This window comes from Lithobates pipiens, unplaced genomic scaffold, assembly GCF_037356315.1.
Source record: "Lithobates pipiens isolate NorthernLeopardFrog02 unplaced genomic scaffold, aLitPip1_a1.2 Scaffold_1, whole genome shotgun sequence".
NCBI classification, from domain to species: domain Eukaryota; kingdom Metazoa; phylum Chordata; class Amphibia; order Anura; family Ranidae; genus Lithobates; species Lithobates pipiens.
Window position 1 is genome coordinate 103428673 of NW_027507685.1, and position 20529 is coordinate 103449201.

The window sequence follows — 20529 nt, forward strand, 5'->3', positions numbered from 1 at the left end:
TTGACGTGCACCACTGCTGACCGCTCACCTATACTGCAGCAGTCCTTCAGCGGTATAGGGACTGACGTACAGTCTGCTAATCACTAACACACAACCTGCTTGTTCCACAAAAGTTCTTATAAGGACTGGTAACTTGGTATAGGGTGCTACGGTACATAGGCTTGAGTGCGGTACAGTCTGCTGTTCTGTAAGGACCGCTATCGGTCCACAATAGATAGGGTTGACGTGCACCACTGCTGACCGCTGCCCTATACTGCAGCAGTCCTTCAGCGGTATAGGGACTGACGTACAGTCTGCTAAACACTAATACACAACCTGCTTGGTCCACAAAAGTTCTTATAAGGACTGGTAACTTGGTATAGGGTGCTACGGTACATAGGCTTGAGTGCGGTACAGTCTGCTGTTCTGTAAGGACCGCTATAGGTCCACAATAGATAGGGTTGACGTGCACCACTGCTGACCGCTCACCTATACTGCAGCAGTCCTTCAGCGGTATAGGGACTGACGTACAGTCTGCTAATCACTAACACACAACCTGCTTGTTCCACAAAAGTTCTTATAAGGACTGGTAACTTGGTATAGGGTGCTACGGTACATAGGCTTGAGTGCGGTACAGTCTGCTGTTCTGTAAGGACCGCTATCGGTCCACAATAGATAGGGTTGACGTGCACCACTGCTGACCGCTGCCCTATACTGCAGCAGTCCTTCAGCGGTATAGGGACTGACGTACAGTCTGCTAAACACTAATACACAACCTGCTTGGTCCACAAAAGTTCTTATAAGGACTGGTAACTTGGTATAGGGTGCTACGGTACATAGGCTTGAGTGCGGTACAGTCTGCTGTTCTGTAAGGACCGCTATCGGTCCACAATAGATAGGGTTGACGTGCACCACTGCTGACCGCTCACCTATACTGCAGCAGTCCTTCAGCGGTATAGGGACTGACGTACAGTCTGCTAATCACTAACACACAACCTGCTTGTTCCACAAAAGTTCTTATAAGGACTGGTAACTTGGTATAGGGTGCTACGGTACATAGGCTTGAGTGCGGTACAGTCTGCTGTTCTGTAAGGACCGCTATCGGTCCACAATAGATAGGGTTGACGTGCACCACTGCTGACCGCTGCCCTATACTGCAGCAGTCCTTCAGCGGTATAGGGACTGACGTACAGTCTGCTAAACACTAATACACAACCTGCTTGGTCCACAAAAGTTCTTATAAGGACTGGTAACTTGGTATAGGGTGCTACGGTACATAGGCTTGAGTGCGGTACAGTCTGCTGTTCTGTAAGGACCGCTATAGGTCCACAATAGATAGGGTTGACGTGCACCACTGCTGACCGCTCACCTATACTGCAGCAGTCCTTCAGCGGTATAGGGACTGACGTACAGTCTGCTAATCACTAACACACAACCTGCTTGTTCCACAAAAGTTCTTATAAGGACTGGTAACTTGGTATAGGGTGCTACGGTACATAGGCTTGAGTGCGGTACAGTCTGCTGTTCTGTAAGGACCGCTATCGGTCCACAATAGATAGGGTTGACGTGCACCACTGCTGACCGCTGCCCTATACTGCAGCAGTCCTTCAGCGGTATAGGGACTGACGTACAGTCTGCTAAACACTAATACACAACCTGCTTGGTCCACAAAAGTTCTTATAAGGACTGGTAACTTGGTATAGGGTGCTACGGTACATAGGCTTGAGTGCGGTACAGTCTGCTGTTCTGTAAGGACCGCTATAGGTCCACAATAGATAGGGTTGACGTGCACCACTGCTGACCGCTCACCTATACTGCAGCAGTCCTTCAGCGGTATAGGGACTGACGTACAGTCTGCTAATCACTAACACACAACCTGCTTGTTCCACAAAAGTTCTTATAAGGACTGGTAACTTGGTATAGGGTGCTACGGTACATAGGCTTGAGTGCGGTACAGTCTGCTGTTCTGTAAGGACCGCTATCGGTCCACAATAGATAGGGTTGACGTGCACCACTGCTGACCGCTGCCCTATACTGCAGCAGTCCTTCAGCGGTATAGGGACTGACGTACAGTCTGCTAAACACTAATACACAACCTGCTTGGTCCACAAAAGTTCTTATAAGGACTGGTAACTTGGTATAGGGTGCTACGGTACATAGGCTTGAGTGCGGTACAGTCTGCTGTTCTGTAAGGACCGCTATAGGTCCACAATAGATAGGGTTGACGTGCACCACTGCTGACCGCTCACCTATACTGCAGCAGTCCTTCAGCGGTATAGGGACTGACGTACAGTCTGCTAATCACTAACACACAACCTGCTTGTTCCACAAAAGTTCTTATAAGGACTGGTAACTTGGTATAGGGTGCTACGGTACATAGGCTTGAGTGCGGTACAGTCTGCTGTTCTGTAAGGACCGCTATCGGTCCACAATAGATAGGGTTGACGTGCACCACTGCTGACCGCTGCCCTATACTGCAGCAGTCCTTCAGCGGTATAGGGACTGACGTACAGTCTGCTAAACACTAATACACAACCTGCTTGGTCCACAAAAGTTCTTATAAGGACTGGTAACTTGGTATAGGGTGCTACGGTACATAGGCTTGAGTGCGGTACAGTCTGCTGTTCTGTAAGGACCGCTATAGGTCCACAATAGATAGGGTTGACGTGCACCACTGCTGACCGCTCACCTATACTGCAGCAGTCCTTCAGCGGTATAGGGACTGACGTACAGTCTGCTAATCACTAACACACAACCTGCTTGTTCCACAAAAGTTCTTATAAGGACTGGTAACTTGGTATAGGGTGCTACGGTACATAGGCTTGAGTGCGGTACAGTCTGCTGTTCTGTAAGGACCGCTATCGGTCCACAATAGATAGGGTTGACGTGCACCACTGCTGACCGCTGCCCTATACTGCAGCAGTCCTTCAGCGGTATAGGGACTGACGTACAGTCTGCTAAACACTAATACACAACCTGCTTGGTCCACAAAAGTTCTTATAAGGACTGGTAACTTGGTATAGGGTGCTACGGTACATAGGCTTGAGTGCGGTACAGTCTGCTGTTCTGTAAGGACCGCTATCGGTCCACAATAGATAGGGTTGACGTGCACCACTGCTGACCGCTGCCCTATACTGCAGCAGTCCTTCATCGGTATAGGGACTAAGAGTTTTGTCACAGGGTCATTTAAAAAATGACAGGCAGAGGAAGAGGCAGGCCCTTCCGCAGGGGTGGTAGGGGTAGGGCAGGAGCAACAGGCTTGAGCCAAAGTGGGAAGTTGCAGAAGGTGCGTTCAATTACTTTAAAGGATGCACCAGACTTGGTTGAGTGGCTCGCTCAGCCTTACTCTTCTGCACCCTCCTCATCCTCTCGATCTGCACCCTCTTCTTCACTCTCTGCTATGTGCACCCCCAAAGACACTACCACCAACAACACGACCACCACCACCACCACCACATACCTTCCGCTTGAGTCACTGGAATTATTTTCCGATCCATATCAAGAGGACATTTCTGATGCGCAGCCACTCTTGGTATTGGATCAGGAAGAGGAGGTAGCAACAAGCGCTACTCAGCAGTCTGACGCCAGTACCCAGATCAGCCCAAGGAGGAGGTTGGTCCCCGGTGTTGCTGCCTACTCCGAGATCTCTACTTATAGCGGTGGGGAAGGTGACGTTGATGATGACGTGTCTAGTGATGTCACGTGGGTGCCCACAAGAGAGGAAGAGGAGGGGAGTTCAGAGGGAGATATGGACCAGCAGATAGGGAGGAGAAGCAGCAATGACTTACATTGCACAGCAGGGACAAAGCAGACTGCAAATGTATCAGGAGCGAGTCATCGACCATGTACGGTCACATCTGGCGCTCCCAGGACACCGGCACATGGCTCCGCAGTGTGGGCTTTTTTTAACGTGTCCGCTGCTGACAATAGCGTTGCCATCTGCAATCTTTGCAGTCAACGCGTTAGTCGCGGTAAGCCCAATACTCACCTAGGGACGACCGCCTTAAGAAGGCACATGAGCAGCCATCACCGAGCCCAGTGGGAGCAACGGAACACACAAAGCCACACTGCAGGCTCTCACCGTCCAGCCTCGTCTTCTACTTCTCCTTCTCCTCTCTCCTCACAATTGTCCTCCACTCCACCTTCCATCACGCCAAGCTCACATTTTTCTGCAAAAAGGCAGGCTTCCGTGGGCCTAATGTTTGAGCGTAAAAAAATGATGACGCCGGATAACCCTCTTGCCCAACGGTTGGCGGCTGGCTTGTCAGAACTCATAGCCCGCCAACTACTGCCATATAAACTGGTGGACTCGGAGGCCTTTCGCAAATTTGTGGCCATTGGAACACCACAATGGAAGGTCCCAGGAAGGAAGTATTTCTCAGAGAAGGGCATCCCAGAGCTATATGGCCATGTTCAGCGGCAAGTGAATGTATCTCTGGCACACAGTGTCGGTGCCAAGATACATCTGACCACAGACACGTGGTCTAGCAAACACGGGCAGGGAAGGTATATCAGTTTTACTGCCCACTGGGTGAACCTTCTGACGGCCGTCAAGCATGTAACCCGTGGCACCCGTGTAGATTTGGTTTTACCGCCACGGATTGCATGCAGGCCTGACTCTTCTTCTCCTCCTCCTACTCCATCCTCCTCCCTCTCCTCCTCAGCTGCCTCCTCCTTTTCCGCTGCTAGCGTCTCTTCCACTGCACCGCCCAAGCTCCCCAGAACCTATTCCACATGCCAGGTGAGACGTTGCCATGCCGTGCTGCGTCTGTTGTGCCTGGAAGCAAAGAGCCACACTGGCCCGGCACTCCTTTCAGCTTTGCGTTCACAGGCAGATGAGTGGCTAACACCGCTCAATTTGACAGTTGGTAAAGTGGTGTGTGACAACGGTGCCAATCTGCTTAGCGCATTGAAACAGGGCAAAATCACGCACGTGCCGTGCATGGCACACGTCTTAAACTTGGTCGTGCAGCGATTCCTTGTCAAATACCCTGGGGTCCAGGACATCTTGCGGCAGGCAAGGAAAATCTCGGCCCATTTCAGAAGATCTTACACGGCCATGGCTCGCCTTGCTGACATTCAGCGGCGACACCATCTGCCGGTCAGACGTCTTATTTGCGATTGCCCGACGCGATGGAACTCAACCTTCTATATGCTTGATAGGCTGCTCCAGCAGAAACGTGCAGTTAACGTCTACCTGTATGAACTCTGCGAAAGAAACGGTTCTGGGGAGCTGGGTTTTTTTTCACCGCGCCAGTGGCTGCTCATGCGCGACACATGCAGACTTCTGCGGCCATTTGAGGAGATCACCAAACTGGTCAGTCGCAGCCATGGCGCCATCAGTGACATGGTACCTTATGCCTTCTTTCTGGAGCGTGCATTGCGTCGTGTCATTGATCAGGCTGTGGAGGAGCAGGAGCGGGAAGATGAGGAAGTCGCAATGCTGGATGAATTCCCAGGGGGGGCTACTCTATCTGAGACAAGTCAACAACAGGAGTCTGATGAGGAGTCAGAGGAGGATGGTGCCGGGGCGGATGAGCAGGAGCAAGAAGAGCATGCTTTAAACCTTTCTGGGATCCCTGTTGTGCGAGGATGGGGAGAGGAGAATGAAGAGGACGACATTATCCTGGATGATGAGCAGGAGCCAGGCCACCACACCGCTTCCACTTTAGTGCAAATGGGGGCCTTCATGCTCCAGTGTTTTAATAGGGACCCCCGTATAAAAAGCATGAGGGTCAAGGACCAGTACTGGGTGGCAACGTACTTAGACCCCCCGGTACAAACACAAAATGGCGGAAATGTTACCGCCGTCGCAGAGGGCTGTCAGAATGCAGCACTTCCAGGCCTTGCTTCGAGAAATGCTGCATTCTGCTTTTGCGTGCGCTGGCAGAGGAGCAATTCCCACTCCCAGAGAAGGATTTGCGGGTACCAATCCAACAGCGCCTGCAAGAAGAGGCCGGTTTGAAGATGTGTTGGTGACTTCGGATATGAGGTCATTCTTTCAGCCGACCCATCGACAGGTGTCATCCGGATCCAGCATCAGGGAACGCCTAGACCGTCAGGTGTCCGACTACATTGGGTTAACGGCCGATGTGGACGCTCTGAGGAGTGATGAACCCCTAGACTACTGGGTGGGCAGGCTTGACCTCTGGCCAGAGCTTGCCCAATTTGCAATCGAACTGTTGGCTTGCCCCTCATCCAGTGTCCTGTCCGAAAGGACGTTCAGCGCAGCAGGGGGGATTGTGACCGATAAGCGTACTCGCCTAGCTCACCACAGTGTTAACTACCTCACATTTCTAAAAATGAATGAGGCATGGAGGAATTCAACACATGTGACCAGTAGACCATGTATATGTCTATAAACTATTTTTTTAATCAAGCACACAGACCTTCTTAATTCATTTGGCTCACTTCCTTGACCCAAAAAAGCACACCGTACTATATGCCCCTACCCTCCTCTTTGAAGAGGTTGAGCGGTGTCATATTTCTACTGGGGCTGCTTATGATATCCCTGTGCTGTGCTGACTTCCTCCTGGGGGTTCTTATTATGAAGGGATCACACTATCCCTGTGCTGTGCTGACTTCCTCCTGGGGGTTCTTATTATGAGGGGATCACACCATCCCTGTGCTGTGCTGACTTCCTCCTGGGGCTGCTTACGGTGCTGCTGTCAGTGCTGTATGTCACGGTGCTGCTGTCAGCGCTGTATGTCACGGTGCTGCTGTCAGCGCTGTATGTCACGGTGCTGCTGTCAGCGCTGTATGTCACGGTGCTGCTGTCAGCGCTGTATGTCACGGTGCTGCTGTCAGCGCTGTATGTCACGGTGCTGCTGTCAGCGCTGTATGTCACGGTGCTGCTGTCAGCGCTGTATGTCACGGTGCTGCTGTCAGCGCTGTATGTCACGGTGCTGCTGTCAGCGCTGTATGTCACGGTGCTGCTGTCAGCGCTGTATGTCACGGTGCTGCTGTCAGCGCTGTATGTCACGGTGCTGCTGTCAGTGCTCTGTATTACGGTGCTGCTGTCAGATGCCTCTATCACGGTGCATGTGTCATTCCGGTATGTCACGCTGCTGGTGATCATCTCCTGCACCCTCTTCTTTGCCTACCCTGGTCCCTGACCTTCCCTCTCCTCCATTGCCTTCATTAGCTCCATAGTCCTGAATTGTTAGAACAATTTCCCAAATAAAATAAAAATGCTTGTAGTTATCGATCCCAAATTCACCTCATACATGTATTATGTCATTGTCCAGATGGTGGGACTACGTTTTACCCCCTAATAATTACCACGTGGCCGCAAATTCGACATGAAGGTTTGCAAAGTTCGCCTCCCATTGAAGTCAATGGGGCCCGCGGCGAACGTTCGGTTTCGCGAACGTTTGGGTCCGTTCGCATTTCGCGTTCGCGAAACGTCCCGTCGGAAGTTCGTCCATCACTATTGGGCACCAGTTCTCAAAAAGGATATTGGGGAACTGGAGAAAGTGCAACCAAACTGATAAGAGGCATGGAGGAACTCAGCTATGAGGAAAGATTAGAGGAACTGAATTTATTCACTCTTGATAAGAGGAGATTAAGGGGGGATTCGATCAACATGTACAAATATATAAGGGGTCCATATAGGGAACTTGGTGTCGAGTTATTCACTTTACAGTCAACAAAGAGGACAAGGGGGCACTCTTTACGTCTAGAGGAGAAGAGATTTGATCTCCAAATACGGAAAGGTTTCTTCACAGTAAGAGCTGTGAAAATGTGGAATAGACTCCCTGCAGAGGTGGTTCTGGCCAGCTCAGTGGATTGCTTTAAGAAAGGCCTGGATTATTTCCTAAGTGTACGTAATATAACTGGGTACTAAAATTTATAGTTAAAGTTGATCCGGGGAAAATCCGATTGCCTCTCGGGGGATCAGGAAGGAATTTATTCCCCTGCTTTAGCAAATTGGATCATGCTCTGCTGGGGTTTTTTGCCTTCCTCTGGATCAACTGTGGGTATAGAATTGGGTATATGGGCTGGTATGATATTTATTTTATATATATATATATATATATATATATATATATATATATGTATATATATATTTTCTGGTTGAACTGGATGGACTTGTGTCTTTTTTGAACCTGACTAACTATGTAACTTTGTGCAAAAAAAAGAAAAAATTGTAATATTCCGGCAACTTGTGTCAAAATATAAAATATTTCATGGACTCAACATGCCTCTCAGTAAATAGCTTGGGGTGTCTACTTTCCAAAATGGGGTAATTTGGGGGGGGGGGGTTGTGCTATTTTGGCATTTTATGGCCTTCGAAACTGTGATAGGTAGTGAGGAGTGAAATCAAAAATTTGCACCCTTAGAAACCCTGAAGGCAGTGATTGGTTTTCGGGGTGCCGTACGCAGCTAGACTCCCAAAAAGTCCCACATATGTGGTATCCCCGTACTCAGGAGAAGCAGCAGAATATATTTTGGGGTGCAATTCCACATATAACTCTGGCATGTGTGAGCAATATATCATTTAGTGACAACTTTTTGTAAACTTTTTTTTGTGTGTGTCATTATTCAATCACTTGGGACAAAAAAAAAAATTCAATGGGCTCAACATGCCCCTCAGTAATTTCCTTGGGGTGTCTACTTTCCAAAATGGGGTCATTTGGGGGGGGGTTTGTGTTATTTTGGCATTTTATGGCCTTCGAAACTGTGATAGGTAGTGAGGAGTGAAATCAAAAATTTGCACCCTTAAAAATCCTGAAGGCAGTGATTGGATTTTGGGGTGCCATACGCGGCTAGACTCCCAAAAAGTCCCACATATGTGGTATCCCCGTACTCAGGAGAAGCAGCAGAATATATTTTGGGGTGCAATTCCACATATAACTATGGCATGTGTGAGCAATATATCATTTAGTGACAACTTTTTGTAAACTTTTTTTTTTGTGTGTCATTATTCAATCACTTGGGACAAAAAATAAAATATTCAGTGAGCTCAACATGCCCCTCAGAAATTTCCATGGGGTGTCTACTTTCCAAAATGGGGTCATTTGGGGGGGTTTGTGTTATTTTGGCATTTTATAGCCTTCGAAACTGTGATAGGTAGTGAGGAGTGAAATCAAAAATTTGCACCCTTAGAAACCCTGAAGGCAGTGGTTGGTTTTCGGGGTGCCGTATGCAGCTAGACTCCCAAAAAGTCCCACATATGTGGTATCCCCGTACTCAGGAGAAGCAGCAGAATATATTTTGGGGTGCAATTCGACATATAACTCTGGCATGTGTGAGCAATATATCATTTAGTGACAACTTTTTGTAAACTTTTGTTTTTTTGTGTGTCATTATTCAATCACTTGGGACAAAAAAAAAATATTCAATGGGCTCAACATGCCCCTCAGCAATTTCCTTGGGGTGTCTACTTTCCAAAATGGAGTCATTTGGGGGGGGGTTTGTGTTATTTTGGCATTTTATGGCCTTTGAAACTGTGATAGGTAGTGAGGAGTGAAATCAAAAATTTGCACCCTTAAAAATCCTGAAGGCAGTGATTGGATTTCGGGGTGCCGTACGCGGCTAGACTCCCAAAAAGTCCCACATATGTGGTATCCCCTCTACTCAGGAGAAGCAGCAGAATATATTTTGGGGTGCAATTCCACATATAACTATGGCATGTGTGAGCAATATATCATTTAGTGACAACTTTTTGTAAACTTTTTTTTTTGTGTCATTATTCAATCACTTGTGACAAAAAAAAATATTCAGTGGGCTCAACATGCCCCTCAGAAATTTCCTTGGGGTGTCTACTTTCCAAAATGGGGTCATTTGGGGGGGTTTGTGTTATTTTGGCATTTTATGGCCTTCGAAACTGTGATAGGTAGTGAGGAGTGAAATCAAAAATTTGCACCCTTAGAAACCCTGAAGGCAGTGATTGGTTTTCCGGGTGCGGTACGCAGCTAGACTCCCAAAAAGTCCCACATATGTGGTATCCCCGTACTCAGGAGAAGCAGCAGAATTTATTTTGGGGTGCAATTCCACATATAACTCTGGCATGTGTGAGCAATATATCATTTAGTGACAACTTTTTGTAAACTTTTTTTTTTTTTGTGTGTCATTATTCAATCACTTGGGACAAAAAAAATATTCAATGGGCTCAACATGCCCCTCAGCAATTTCCTTGGGGTGTCTACTTTCCAAAATGGTGTCATTTGGGGGGGGGGGGGTTTGTGTTATTTTAGCATTTTATGGCCTTCGAAACTGTGATAGGTAGTGAGGAGTGAAATCAAAAATTTGCACCCTTAAAAATCCTGAAGGCAGTGATTGGATTTTGGGGTGCCGTACGCGGCTAGACTCCCAAAAAGTCCCACATATGTGGTATCCCCGTACTCAGGAGAAGCAGCAGAATATATTTTGGGGTGCAATTCCACATATAACTCTGGCATGTGTGAGCAATATATAATTTAGTGACAACTTTTTGTAAAAAAATTTTTTTTTTGTGTCATTATTCAATCACATGGGACAAAAAAAAAATATTCAATGGGCTCAACATGCCCCTCAGAAATTTCCTTGGGGTGTCTACTTTCCAAAATGGGGTCATTTGGGGGGGTTTGTACTGCCCTGCCATTTTAGCACCTCAAGAAATGAGATAGGCAGTCATAAATTAAAAGCTGTGTAAATTCCAGAAAATGTACTCTAGTTTGTAGACGCTATAACTTTTGCGCAAACCAATAAATATATGCTTATTGACATTTTTTTTACTAAAGACACGTGGCTGAATAAATTTTGCCCTAAATGTATGACTAAAATTGAGTTTATTCGATTTTTCTTATAACAAAAAGTAGAAAATATCTTTTTTTTCTCAAAATTTTCGGTCTTTTTCCATTTATATCGCAAAAAATAAAAATCGCAGAGGCAATCAAATACCATCAAAAGAAAGCTCTATTTGTGGGAAGAAAAGGACGCAAATTTCGTTTGGGTGCAATATTGCATGACCGCGCAATTACCAGTTAAAGCAGTGCAGTGCAAAATTGTAAAAAGACCTCTGGTCCTTAGGCTGAAAATTGGTCCGGGGCTAAAGTGGTTAAACATTCTTTTCTACATCTGGTTTCCCTTTTATGCCTCACTTAAAGTCCCAAACGGCCCCCTTCCTTATACTGAAATTAGGGATGGAGGCGCCTCTTGCTGTGAGGTGCTTCATTTAAAGTCCCGACCCTCCTTTTGTTTCTTAACCACGGACAAAACCACTGAAGTTAGAACCACATCCCTAGATTAAGAAGATTTTAGAATATGTATGGGATTTTTGAGGTGTGTATACTAGGAAAAGGATCCAAAGATAATATTAAAAGAAAAACATTTTATTTTAACATTAGTTAAAAATGATCTAAAAACAATATCACATATAGTACAGTCCTTATGGATACAGCAAGTTTGCTGTAGTTCCCAACATGTTTCGCCCTCAATATGGACTTCCTCAGGGGATGCTGTCCACTTAGAGTGCAAGGCTTCCCAGGATCTGGGACAAATATATAAACTGCGATCAATAGATATTCAAGGATTCTACAAACACCACAGCAAGCCAAGGACTGCAGGTGACCATAGGAGGCACATTTTATTTTATTTTAACATTAGTTAAAAATTATCTAAAAAAAATCACATATAGTACAGTCCTTATGGATACATCAAGTTTTATGTGATTTCCAACACGTTTCGCCCTCAATCTGGGCTTGCTCAGGGGATGCTGTCGACTTAGAGTGCAAGCCTTCCCAGGATCTGGGACCAATATATAAACTGCGATCAACAGATATTTAAGGATCCTACAAACACCACAGCAAGCCAAGGACTGCAGGTGACCATAGGAGGCAAATTTAATTTAATTTTAACATTAGTTGAAAATTATCTAAAAAAAATTATCTTTACTGCAATATCCATTTTTGACTGTATAATGTCATGTTTATGGTTGGTCATTAAACATTCTTTTCTACATCAGGTTTCCCTTTTGTGCCTCTCTCAAAGTCCCAAACTGCCCCCTTCCTTATACTGAAATTAGGGATGGAGGCGCCACTTGCCATGAGGTGCTTCATTTAAAGTCCCGACCCTCCTTTTGTTTCTTAATCATGGACACAACCACTGAAGTTAGAACCACATCCCTAGATTAAGAAGATATTGGAATATGTATGGGATTTTTGAGGTGTGTATACTAGGAAAAGGATCCAAAGATAATATTAAAAGAAAAACATTTTATTTTAACATTAGTTAAAAATGATCTAAAAACAATATCACATATAGTACAGTCCTTATGTATACAGAACGTTTTATGTAGTTCCCAACACGTTTCACCCTCAATCTGGGCTTCCTCAGGGGATGCTGTCCACTTAAGAGATCAAGCCTTCCCAGGATCTGGGACAAATATATAAACTGTGATCAATAGAGATTCAAGGATTCTACAAACACCACAGCAAGCCAAGGACTGCAGGTGGCCATAGGAGTCAAATTGTATTTTATTTTAACATTAGTTAAAAATGATATAAAAATAAATTATCTTTACTGCAATATCCATTTTTGACTGTATGATGTCATGTTTATGGTTGGTCATTAAACAATCTTTTCTACATCTGGTTTCTCTTTTGGGCCCCACTCAAAGTTCCAAACTGCCTCCTTCCTTATACTGAAATTAGGGATGGATGTGCCTCTTGCCGTGAGGTGCTTCATTTAAAGTCCCGCCCCTCCTTTTGTTTCTTAACCATGGACAAAACCACATCCCTAGAAGTTAGAACCACATCCCTAGATTAGGAAGATATTGGAGTATGTATGGGATTTTTGAGGTGCGTATACTAGGAAATGGATCCAAAGATAATATTAAAAGAAAAACATTTTATTTTAACATTAGTTAAAAATTATCTAAAAACAATATCACATATAGTACAGTCCTTATGGATACAGCAAGTTTACTGTAGTTCCCAACACGCTTTGCCCTCAATCTGGGCTTCCTGAGGGGATGCTGTCCACGTAGAGTGCAAGCCTTCCCAGGATCTGGGACAAATATATAAACTGCGATCAATAGATATTCAAGGATTCTACAAACACCGCAGCCAGCCAAGGACTGCAGGTGACCATAGGAGGCAAATTTTATTTTATGTTAACAATAGTTAAAAATTATCTAAAAAAAATCACATATAGTACAGTGCTTATGGATACAGCAAGTTTTATGTAGGTCCCAACACATTTCACCCTCAATGTGGGCTTCCTCGGGGGATGCTGTCCACTTAGGATTTCAAGCCTTCCCAGGATCTGGGACAAATACATAAACTGCGATCAATAGAGATTCAAGGATTCTACAAACACCACAGCAAGCCAAGGACTGCATGTGACCATAAGAGGCTAATTTTATTTTATTTTAACATTAGTTAAAAATGATCAAAAAAAAAATATTTTTACTGCAATATCCATTTTTGACTGTATGATGTCATGTTTATGGTTGGTCATTAAACGATCTTTTCTACATCTGGTTTCTCTTTTGTGCCTCATTCAAAGTCCCAAACTGCCCCCTTCGTAATGTGGTTAAGAAACAATCCTCTGTAGTTACTAAAAGATCCCCTTTAAGCAGTCACCTACAGTTCACTATTCTTTGGAAGTAAAATGAAATCTGGATGCCGTCATGTATACATTCAAAGTTATGGAATTAATAAAAAAAAAAAAAGTGTAAGGATCAAACTTTAAAAGGAACATAATACCATTATAAGTAGAATATCCAATAACGAGGTACAAAAGAAGCATGCATTCAATTCCTATCATATTAAGAAATGGATAATAATAGACATAGCTATAAATGCCAGTCAGATTTGTATGGAATATGACAGCATTATGTGACTTAGGGGGAACATGCTGTGATGTGAGACTATGAAAAATAATATATAGACAATATAACACCAAAGGTGCTTTCTTAAGCAGCTTAAAGTCTTAAATATCTCCAGTCACACCACGCTGAAGCAGTAACAGCGGCAGCGGCAGTACAGCAAATTTCCCAATTAATCCTTTACCGAAAAATGTACTGTATTACTCAATTAATCCTATAATTGTAAATTTTTCATATGAAAAGTTTGTAAATAGAAACTACAGTCATTTTGGTCAATTTATTTTACTTTTTTTTTTACTTTAATTTTTGTAAACAATTACTATTTTAACAACTAAAGTTGCTGACTATAAACATTGGGTCATAGGTGTCTCCTATAGATGCAGGTTATTTTCATACCTATTTCCATGAGAAAATAAATGCATAGGTGTATCTCTGATGGTTGCTTACCAAGCCAATTTTTGTAGGTAGCATAACCTTAATCTACAAGGATTTGTGATTTTTCTAGACCAGGGTTTCTCAGCCTGGGTTCCTCCAGAGGTTTTTTATAGGGTTCCTTGAGCAATGACAAGTTCCTGCCTCTCAGGGTGAGAAAGACTGTTCTGGCACAGGGGTCAACATTTCAGGTTTAAAGGCCCTAAAGCAGCTGTTCTTGACCTTTTCAACATGGAGGAACCCTTGAAATTACTTTCCAGTCTCAGAGAACCCCTGTTAAAAATTACTCCATCTACAACTCGTGATACATTAGTGTGATGGTCAGTGGGAAGAATGCATCTTACACTTGTGGCCATTAGGAAGAATTTCTCAGCCCAGAAGAAGGGAATACATATCCCTGAAATGTGTTGGGTTACTGAATGTCAATAAAATATTCTGCATTTTTTGTCAATAGGTGTTGATCCTCTTAATAGAGTGAAACATAGATGATTCCACATTCTTTCTTTCTTGGCAATTGAGAGGAACCTGAACCCCAGCATGTTCTACAGTCAGGACCTGGAACACCTTCTGGTGGCACTGTGCTTCCCAGAGTGCAAGGTTGTAGTTTTTGTGTCCACCAGCAGGTGTCTCCCAGCAGCCAGAAGATCTCAGTAATCTGTTTCCACCAAATGCTGGCTGCTGGGAGGAAACAGTATTTAAGGTACATGTAGGGAAGGATCCAAATATCCACCTGGGAGCCAGCAGATCTCAGTAATCTGTTTCCACCTAATGCTAACTTTTGGGAGGGTACAGTATTTAGGGAACTAGTAGGGAGGACCCAAATACCAATCCAGCAGCCAGCAGATCTCAGTAATCTGTTTCCACCTAATACTAGCTGCTGGGAGGGTACAGTATTTAGGGCACAAGTAGGGGAGGATCCAAATACCCTCCCGGCAGCCAGCAAATCTCAGTAATCTGCTGGCTGCTGGGAGGGTACAGTATTTAGGGCACTAGTAGGGGAGAGCCAAAATACACTCCCAGCAGCCAGCATCAGGTATAAACTGATGACTGGGTTCTGTTGGGAAACACCCACTGGTGGACATCAAAACTTCAACCTTCCTCTCTGGGAAGCACAGTGCTACCAGCAGATAATCCACGTCTTGATATATCATGAACATCATGCTGATAGGAAGGCAAAATATAAGTAGAATAAATGTCAACTTTTTTTTTTTAGCTTAATAAAAACCTGTCAGTAGGATCCATTCTCCAACAGAACACTATTGTTTGCACAGTTTAAAGCTAGCTTGGAAAATACAATGGATATTTTATGAGCTCTCCTACCTGAGGGTCTTCTCGGGCGCTTGCTGTCCAGTCACCAAATCATAACCTCTTTCCAGGGTGTTGTACGGCCACGGGCTGTAGAAAAAAACAAAACATTTCTTAACTATTTTATTTGCTAATTACCTGACTCTTCTATATTCACCGATAACCAACAGTCTTGACTGGCTGGCTTTATGGGACTTTATGTAAATGTTTTTTATTTAATGTTTATGATTGTCTGTTCCAGTGTGTTCCTATGTTCTGTATGGATGGGTGATCTTTTTGCTTTAGAAATGAACTCCAGTTTACCACATATAATTCAAGTACTTACATTGATTGCTTTCAAAAATAAATATAGTCACTGTCTTCAGCTGCCCCTCTCTCCCTCAACCACCTGCTCCTGCCCCCAACTTACTGAATCTGGGGGTTCTACTCTGCACTGGCTCCTGTCATTTTTGGAAACAGAGATCTGTGAATGGAGAGACTACCACCATGGCAGAGGGTATAACTTCTTGCTCCAGCCCCATAACCAAAGGTTCGGTACTTCATTATGGACCTGCAGCTGTAGTAATGGTCCCCAAGAACCTATGAATCTACTAATCACAGTTGCAATGCTTTGCAGGCTGCAATACAAAAATATTATATATGCGGCACCTGGGTTGGAGCTTGACTGGCCTCTCTCACCCCCTGTACAGATCAGGGGTATCTTTTCTTTGGGTATCTCTGGGTTTCCATAATAGGCAACCTTGCCTGTTTGCCTTTTTGACTTGGGGGTCGGCAGCCTGTCCCCTCGTGGTACTCCCCCTCCCCATTTCTCTGTTTTCCTGGCAGTGATCTCTGTATTTACATGGAAGATTTACCTACATCCTTTTGAAAGTCCTTCTCCTGAAGAAGCATTTCTGCAAAATGCATCAAGAAATTGTTACCATGTCCGTAGTCTACAGTCACTTTGCTAAATGTAAGAAGTGGTTGTACATGTCAAAAGAAATAATACGTAATTCTTGTAAATGCTTATTGCTATTTTAAAGAATTGCTTAAATACAATTTATATATTTTTCGAATTTGATTGACTATTATATCCTTTGGTACCTTAAAAGTTCCACCTGCCCTTTCCTCATTTATTTTGTTGTTTAAATGGGATGCGGTACCGAACTTTGATCTCTCATCACCCAGTCCTCAAATATATATTAATAAAAGTTTTTTTTTTTTAATTGGTGCATGTCTGTCCTTATTTGAGAGGTAATATGCCAACAACATGCCCTAATACCTTCTTAACTGTCATTGACAGTCATCTTTTCTGTAGGTTAGTTTTAGGATGTGATGTTGGGCAACCCGCACCCCCCCCCCCCCCTTTTATTATTTACTGAGAGTTATAAGGGATATAATCATGTAACTATGAATGTTTTTAGAAGTTTTGAATTGTATAAAATTCTGTAACTCCAGCATGTGGGCATAGCCAAGTGAACATGAACACAACATTTAGCTTCTTGGGTACCACTAGCCAGTACTTTACTATTATGAACCTCCGCTCCTGGAGTAAGTCAATATATCTCATGTCCATATTACAAGTAAGAGCCCAAACATGATCCAAAAGCTTACTTTACTTATGGTTCTTAAGTATTGGCCACCATTACAAAATAACGGGAGTCCAGTCCAATGGTATTTCTTAAATAAAGAAAATAACAGTATGGGTAATTTCCAACATCTTCAGTACCAGTACTTTTTCAATACGGAACACTTTTGTTCAACATGTTGCCATCCATAATTCGGGAGATGTCACCTCTTGCCTTACTGTAAGGGTGCATCACATCCGCTGTCTCTGTGGATGAGCCCAAAGGTGAATATTCAGGGCAAACTCCTTGCCGGGAAAGACCCCTTTTTCTTGACAACCAACACCTGGCTTAGAAAGGCCCTGAGCTTTCCACAAGAGCCAACGCTTTTTTCTTCCTAAATTGATACCCAGAATACACCCTCTCCGCAGCCCCAATGCAGTTAGGCATTTAGACACGGTGAAGGCGACGTGCTGAAGTTCAAATTGAGCATCAGAACGGGAAAGAAAGGGGATTTAAGTGAGTTTGAACGTGGCATGGTTGTTGGTGCCAGATGGACTGGTCTGATTATTTTAAAAACTGCTGATCTACTGGGATTTTCACGCACAATCATCTCTCAGGTTTACAGGGAATGGTTCGAAAAAGAGAAAATATCCATTGAGTGGCGTTTGTGTGGGCGAAAAAGCCTTGTTGATGTCAGAGGAGAATGGGCAGACTGGTTCCAGATGATAGAAAGGCAATAGTAACTTAAATAACCACTTGTTACAACCAAGGCATGCAGAATACCGTCTCTGAACACACAATACATTAAACCTTGAAGCAGATGGGCCACAGCAGCAGAAGACCACACCGGGTGCCACTCCTGTCAGCTAAGAACAGGAAACTGAGGCTACAATTCACAGAGGCTCACCAAAATTGGACAATAGAAGATTGGAAAAATGTTGCCTGACCTGATTAGTCTGGATTTCAGTTGCAACCTTCAGATGGTAGGGTCAGAATTTGATGTAAATGACATGAACGCATGGATCCATCCTGCCTTGTATCGATGGTTCAGGCTGGTGGTGGTGGTGTAATGGGGTGGGGGATATTTTCTTGGAAAACTTTGGGTCCCTTAGTACAATTGAGCATGGTTTAAACACCATGACCTACCTGTCAGGGCTGGACTAAGCCCTTCCTTCTCTGAGCTGGCCGCTCAGCTGTTGGCTAATTGCTAGCTCCCATCTCTCTCCACAGTTACTCAGCTGTTGATGATATCCTGCTCATCAGTCCTGCCTACTTAAACCGTTCAGTCCAGTGGAGCTCTGCCTTAGCCTTGGTCAACATCACAGAAACTATCTCCTGCGATCCCTGATTTCTGGCTTGGCTGACTATCCATTCTGGTTACTGAACTTTGGCTATGTTTTTACTACTATTTGTTCTTTTTACTTTTATTATTAAACAAGTGTGATTTAACTGTACTTCTGTCTCGGGCCTGATTTCATGGTTTCTGAAACTACCTGAGTATTGTTGCTGACCATGTCCATCCCTTTATGACCACAGTGTCCCCATCTTCTGATGGCTCCTTCCAGCAGAATAATGCACCATTTCACAAAGCTCAAATCATCTCACCACTGGTTTCTTGAACATAACATCAAGGTTACTGTACTTCAATGGCCTCCATAGTCACCAGATTTCAATCCAATAGAGCACCTTTGGGATTTGAGATTTACACCATGGATGTGCAGCCGACAAATCTGCAGCAAATGTGTGTTGCTATCATGTCCCTATGGACCAAAATCTCTGAGGAACATTTCCAACGCCTTGTTGAATCTATGCCACAAAGGCAGTTCTGAAGGCAACCTGGTACTAGCAAAATGTACCTAATAAAGAGGCTGGTGGATGTATAACTATAATTTTTGATGTCGTCATGGAGAGCTGCCCACAACATCAGGATTTCTGGACCACTGGGGTCTTCGATATAGGATGGGAAGGGTCAGATAATGCCCCTGATATAAGGGTAAGGGTGTATTTGAACAAAAACGGACTGGTGAAAAAATTTGACTGAAAAAAGAAGGCTGGTATCACCACCAGCCAACCATTGTTTCAGCAATAAGCCAGTAGTTATCCAGCCAGGACAGACCTTGACACGTGGAGCAGGCAATAAAAAATAAAAATGGCCCCGTTTGACAATTAGAATTATGACCTTCTCAGCCCCATCGTATTAAAAAAAAAATTTGTATTGAAAACAACACAGTGAAATAAGGTCATGAGAAATCGCAGTATTCATGTTGTTATTATAGCTTCCTCCACTACAGAGAAAAGCAGATAATGTTAAAAATTATTATTGATGAAATATACATAAAATAAAATGAATTTGAGTCAATAATAAAATTCCTCTGTGGATTCCAAGTTGCAGTCAGCAAAGCAAAACACACAAATCACTAAACGTAATAAAAAAAAAAAAAAGCTTATACAGTGTATATGATCAATCAATGGTATAGACACAGTCGCCGAGCAACAATATTGTTTAATACTTTTAAAAAATGCACAGATCGATAGATCACAAAACTTTGCAAGGGGAAAAAAATAAACATATAATAGAAAGAAACCTTGATAAAAAACCAATGTGAAACAACACATCGATATTCCTGTAACCAAGATACAAGACAATCTAGCAAGGATTAACAGCTGGTTCCACAATTCCACAATTCCCGGAAAAGACAAATACGCACGTAAACACAACATAAGCAAAAAAAAACCTTTTCGTAGATCTATCAGTCTGGACCACAGCGTGATTTTGCATCTCATGTGGTGGTAGACTCTAGGAACGTCGTTTGCCTTCGTGGCTGTCTTAAGATTCATGTGAACTTTGGGTGTTGGGCCAAAACAAACCTTGGACTGGAGCCAGGAGTCATTCATTTAGTGGTGGAATTACTATCAAGGTTAAGGGTCTGGTATACACTATATTACCTAAAGTAATATCCATAAAGACATGGATTAGAAATGTTTGGGGTGGAGGAACTTTACTGACCTGCACAGAGTCCTAACCTCAACCTGATATAAGACCTTTGGGATGAATTAGAGTGGAGACTGTGAGCCAGGCCTTCTCGTTCAACACCAGTGCCTGACCTCACAAATGACCTCACATCTGCCTGTCTTTATATGCACATGAACTTTAATGGTGCCCCAGTCTTAGTCCATAGGGTTCAATGTTGAGTTGGCCCACCCTTTTCAGCTATAATGGCTTCACCTCTTCTGGGAAGGCCGTCAACAAGGTTTAGGAGTGTGTCTATTGGAATTTTTGACCATTCTTCCAGAAGAGCATTTGTGAGGTCAGGCACTAATGTTGAACAAGAAGGCCTGTCTCGCAGTCTCCACTCTAATTCATCTCAAAGGTGTTCCATCAGGTTGAAGTCAGGACTCTGTGTAGGCCAGTCAAGTTTCTCCACCCCAAACGTCTCTCATCCATGTCTTTAT

At 43.9% G+C, this 20529-nt stretch overlaps 1 protein-coding gene across 2 annotated transcripts in view; it reads right to left on the reverse strand.

The window, feature by feature from the left end:
• Positions 1-20529, reverse strand: part of ASTN2 (astrotactin 2) — a 661578-nt gene that overhangs the window by 292076 nt on the left and 348973 nt on the right. For both annotated transcript variants that reach the window (XM_077468007.1, XM_077468041.1), the window contains one exon: positions 15545-15619. In XM_077468007.1, the coding sequence (XP_077324133.1) occupies positions 15545-15619 (75 nt within the window). The remainder of the gene's footprint in view (positions 1-15544; positions 15620-20529) is intronic.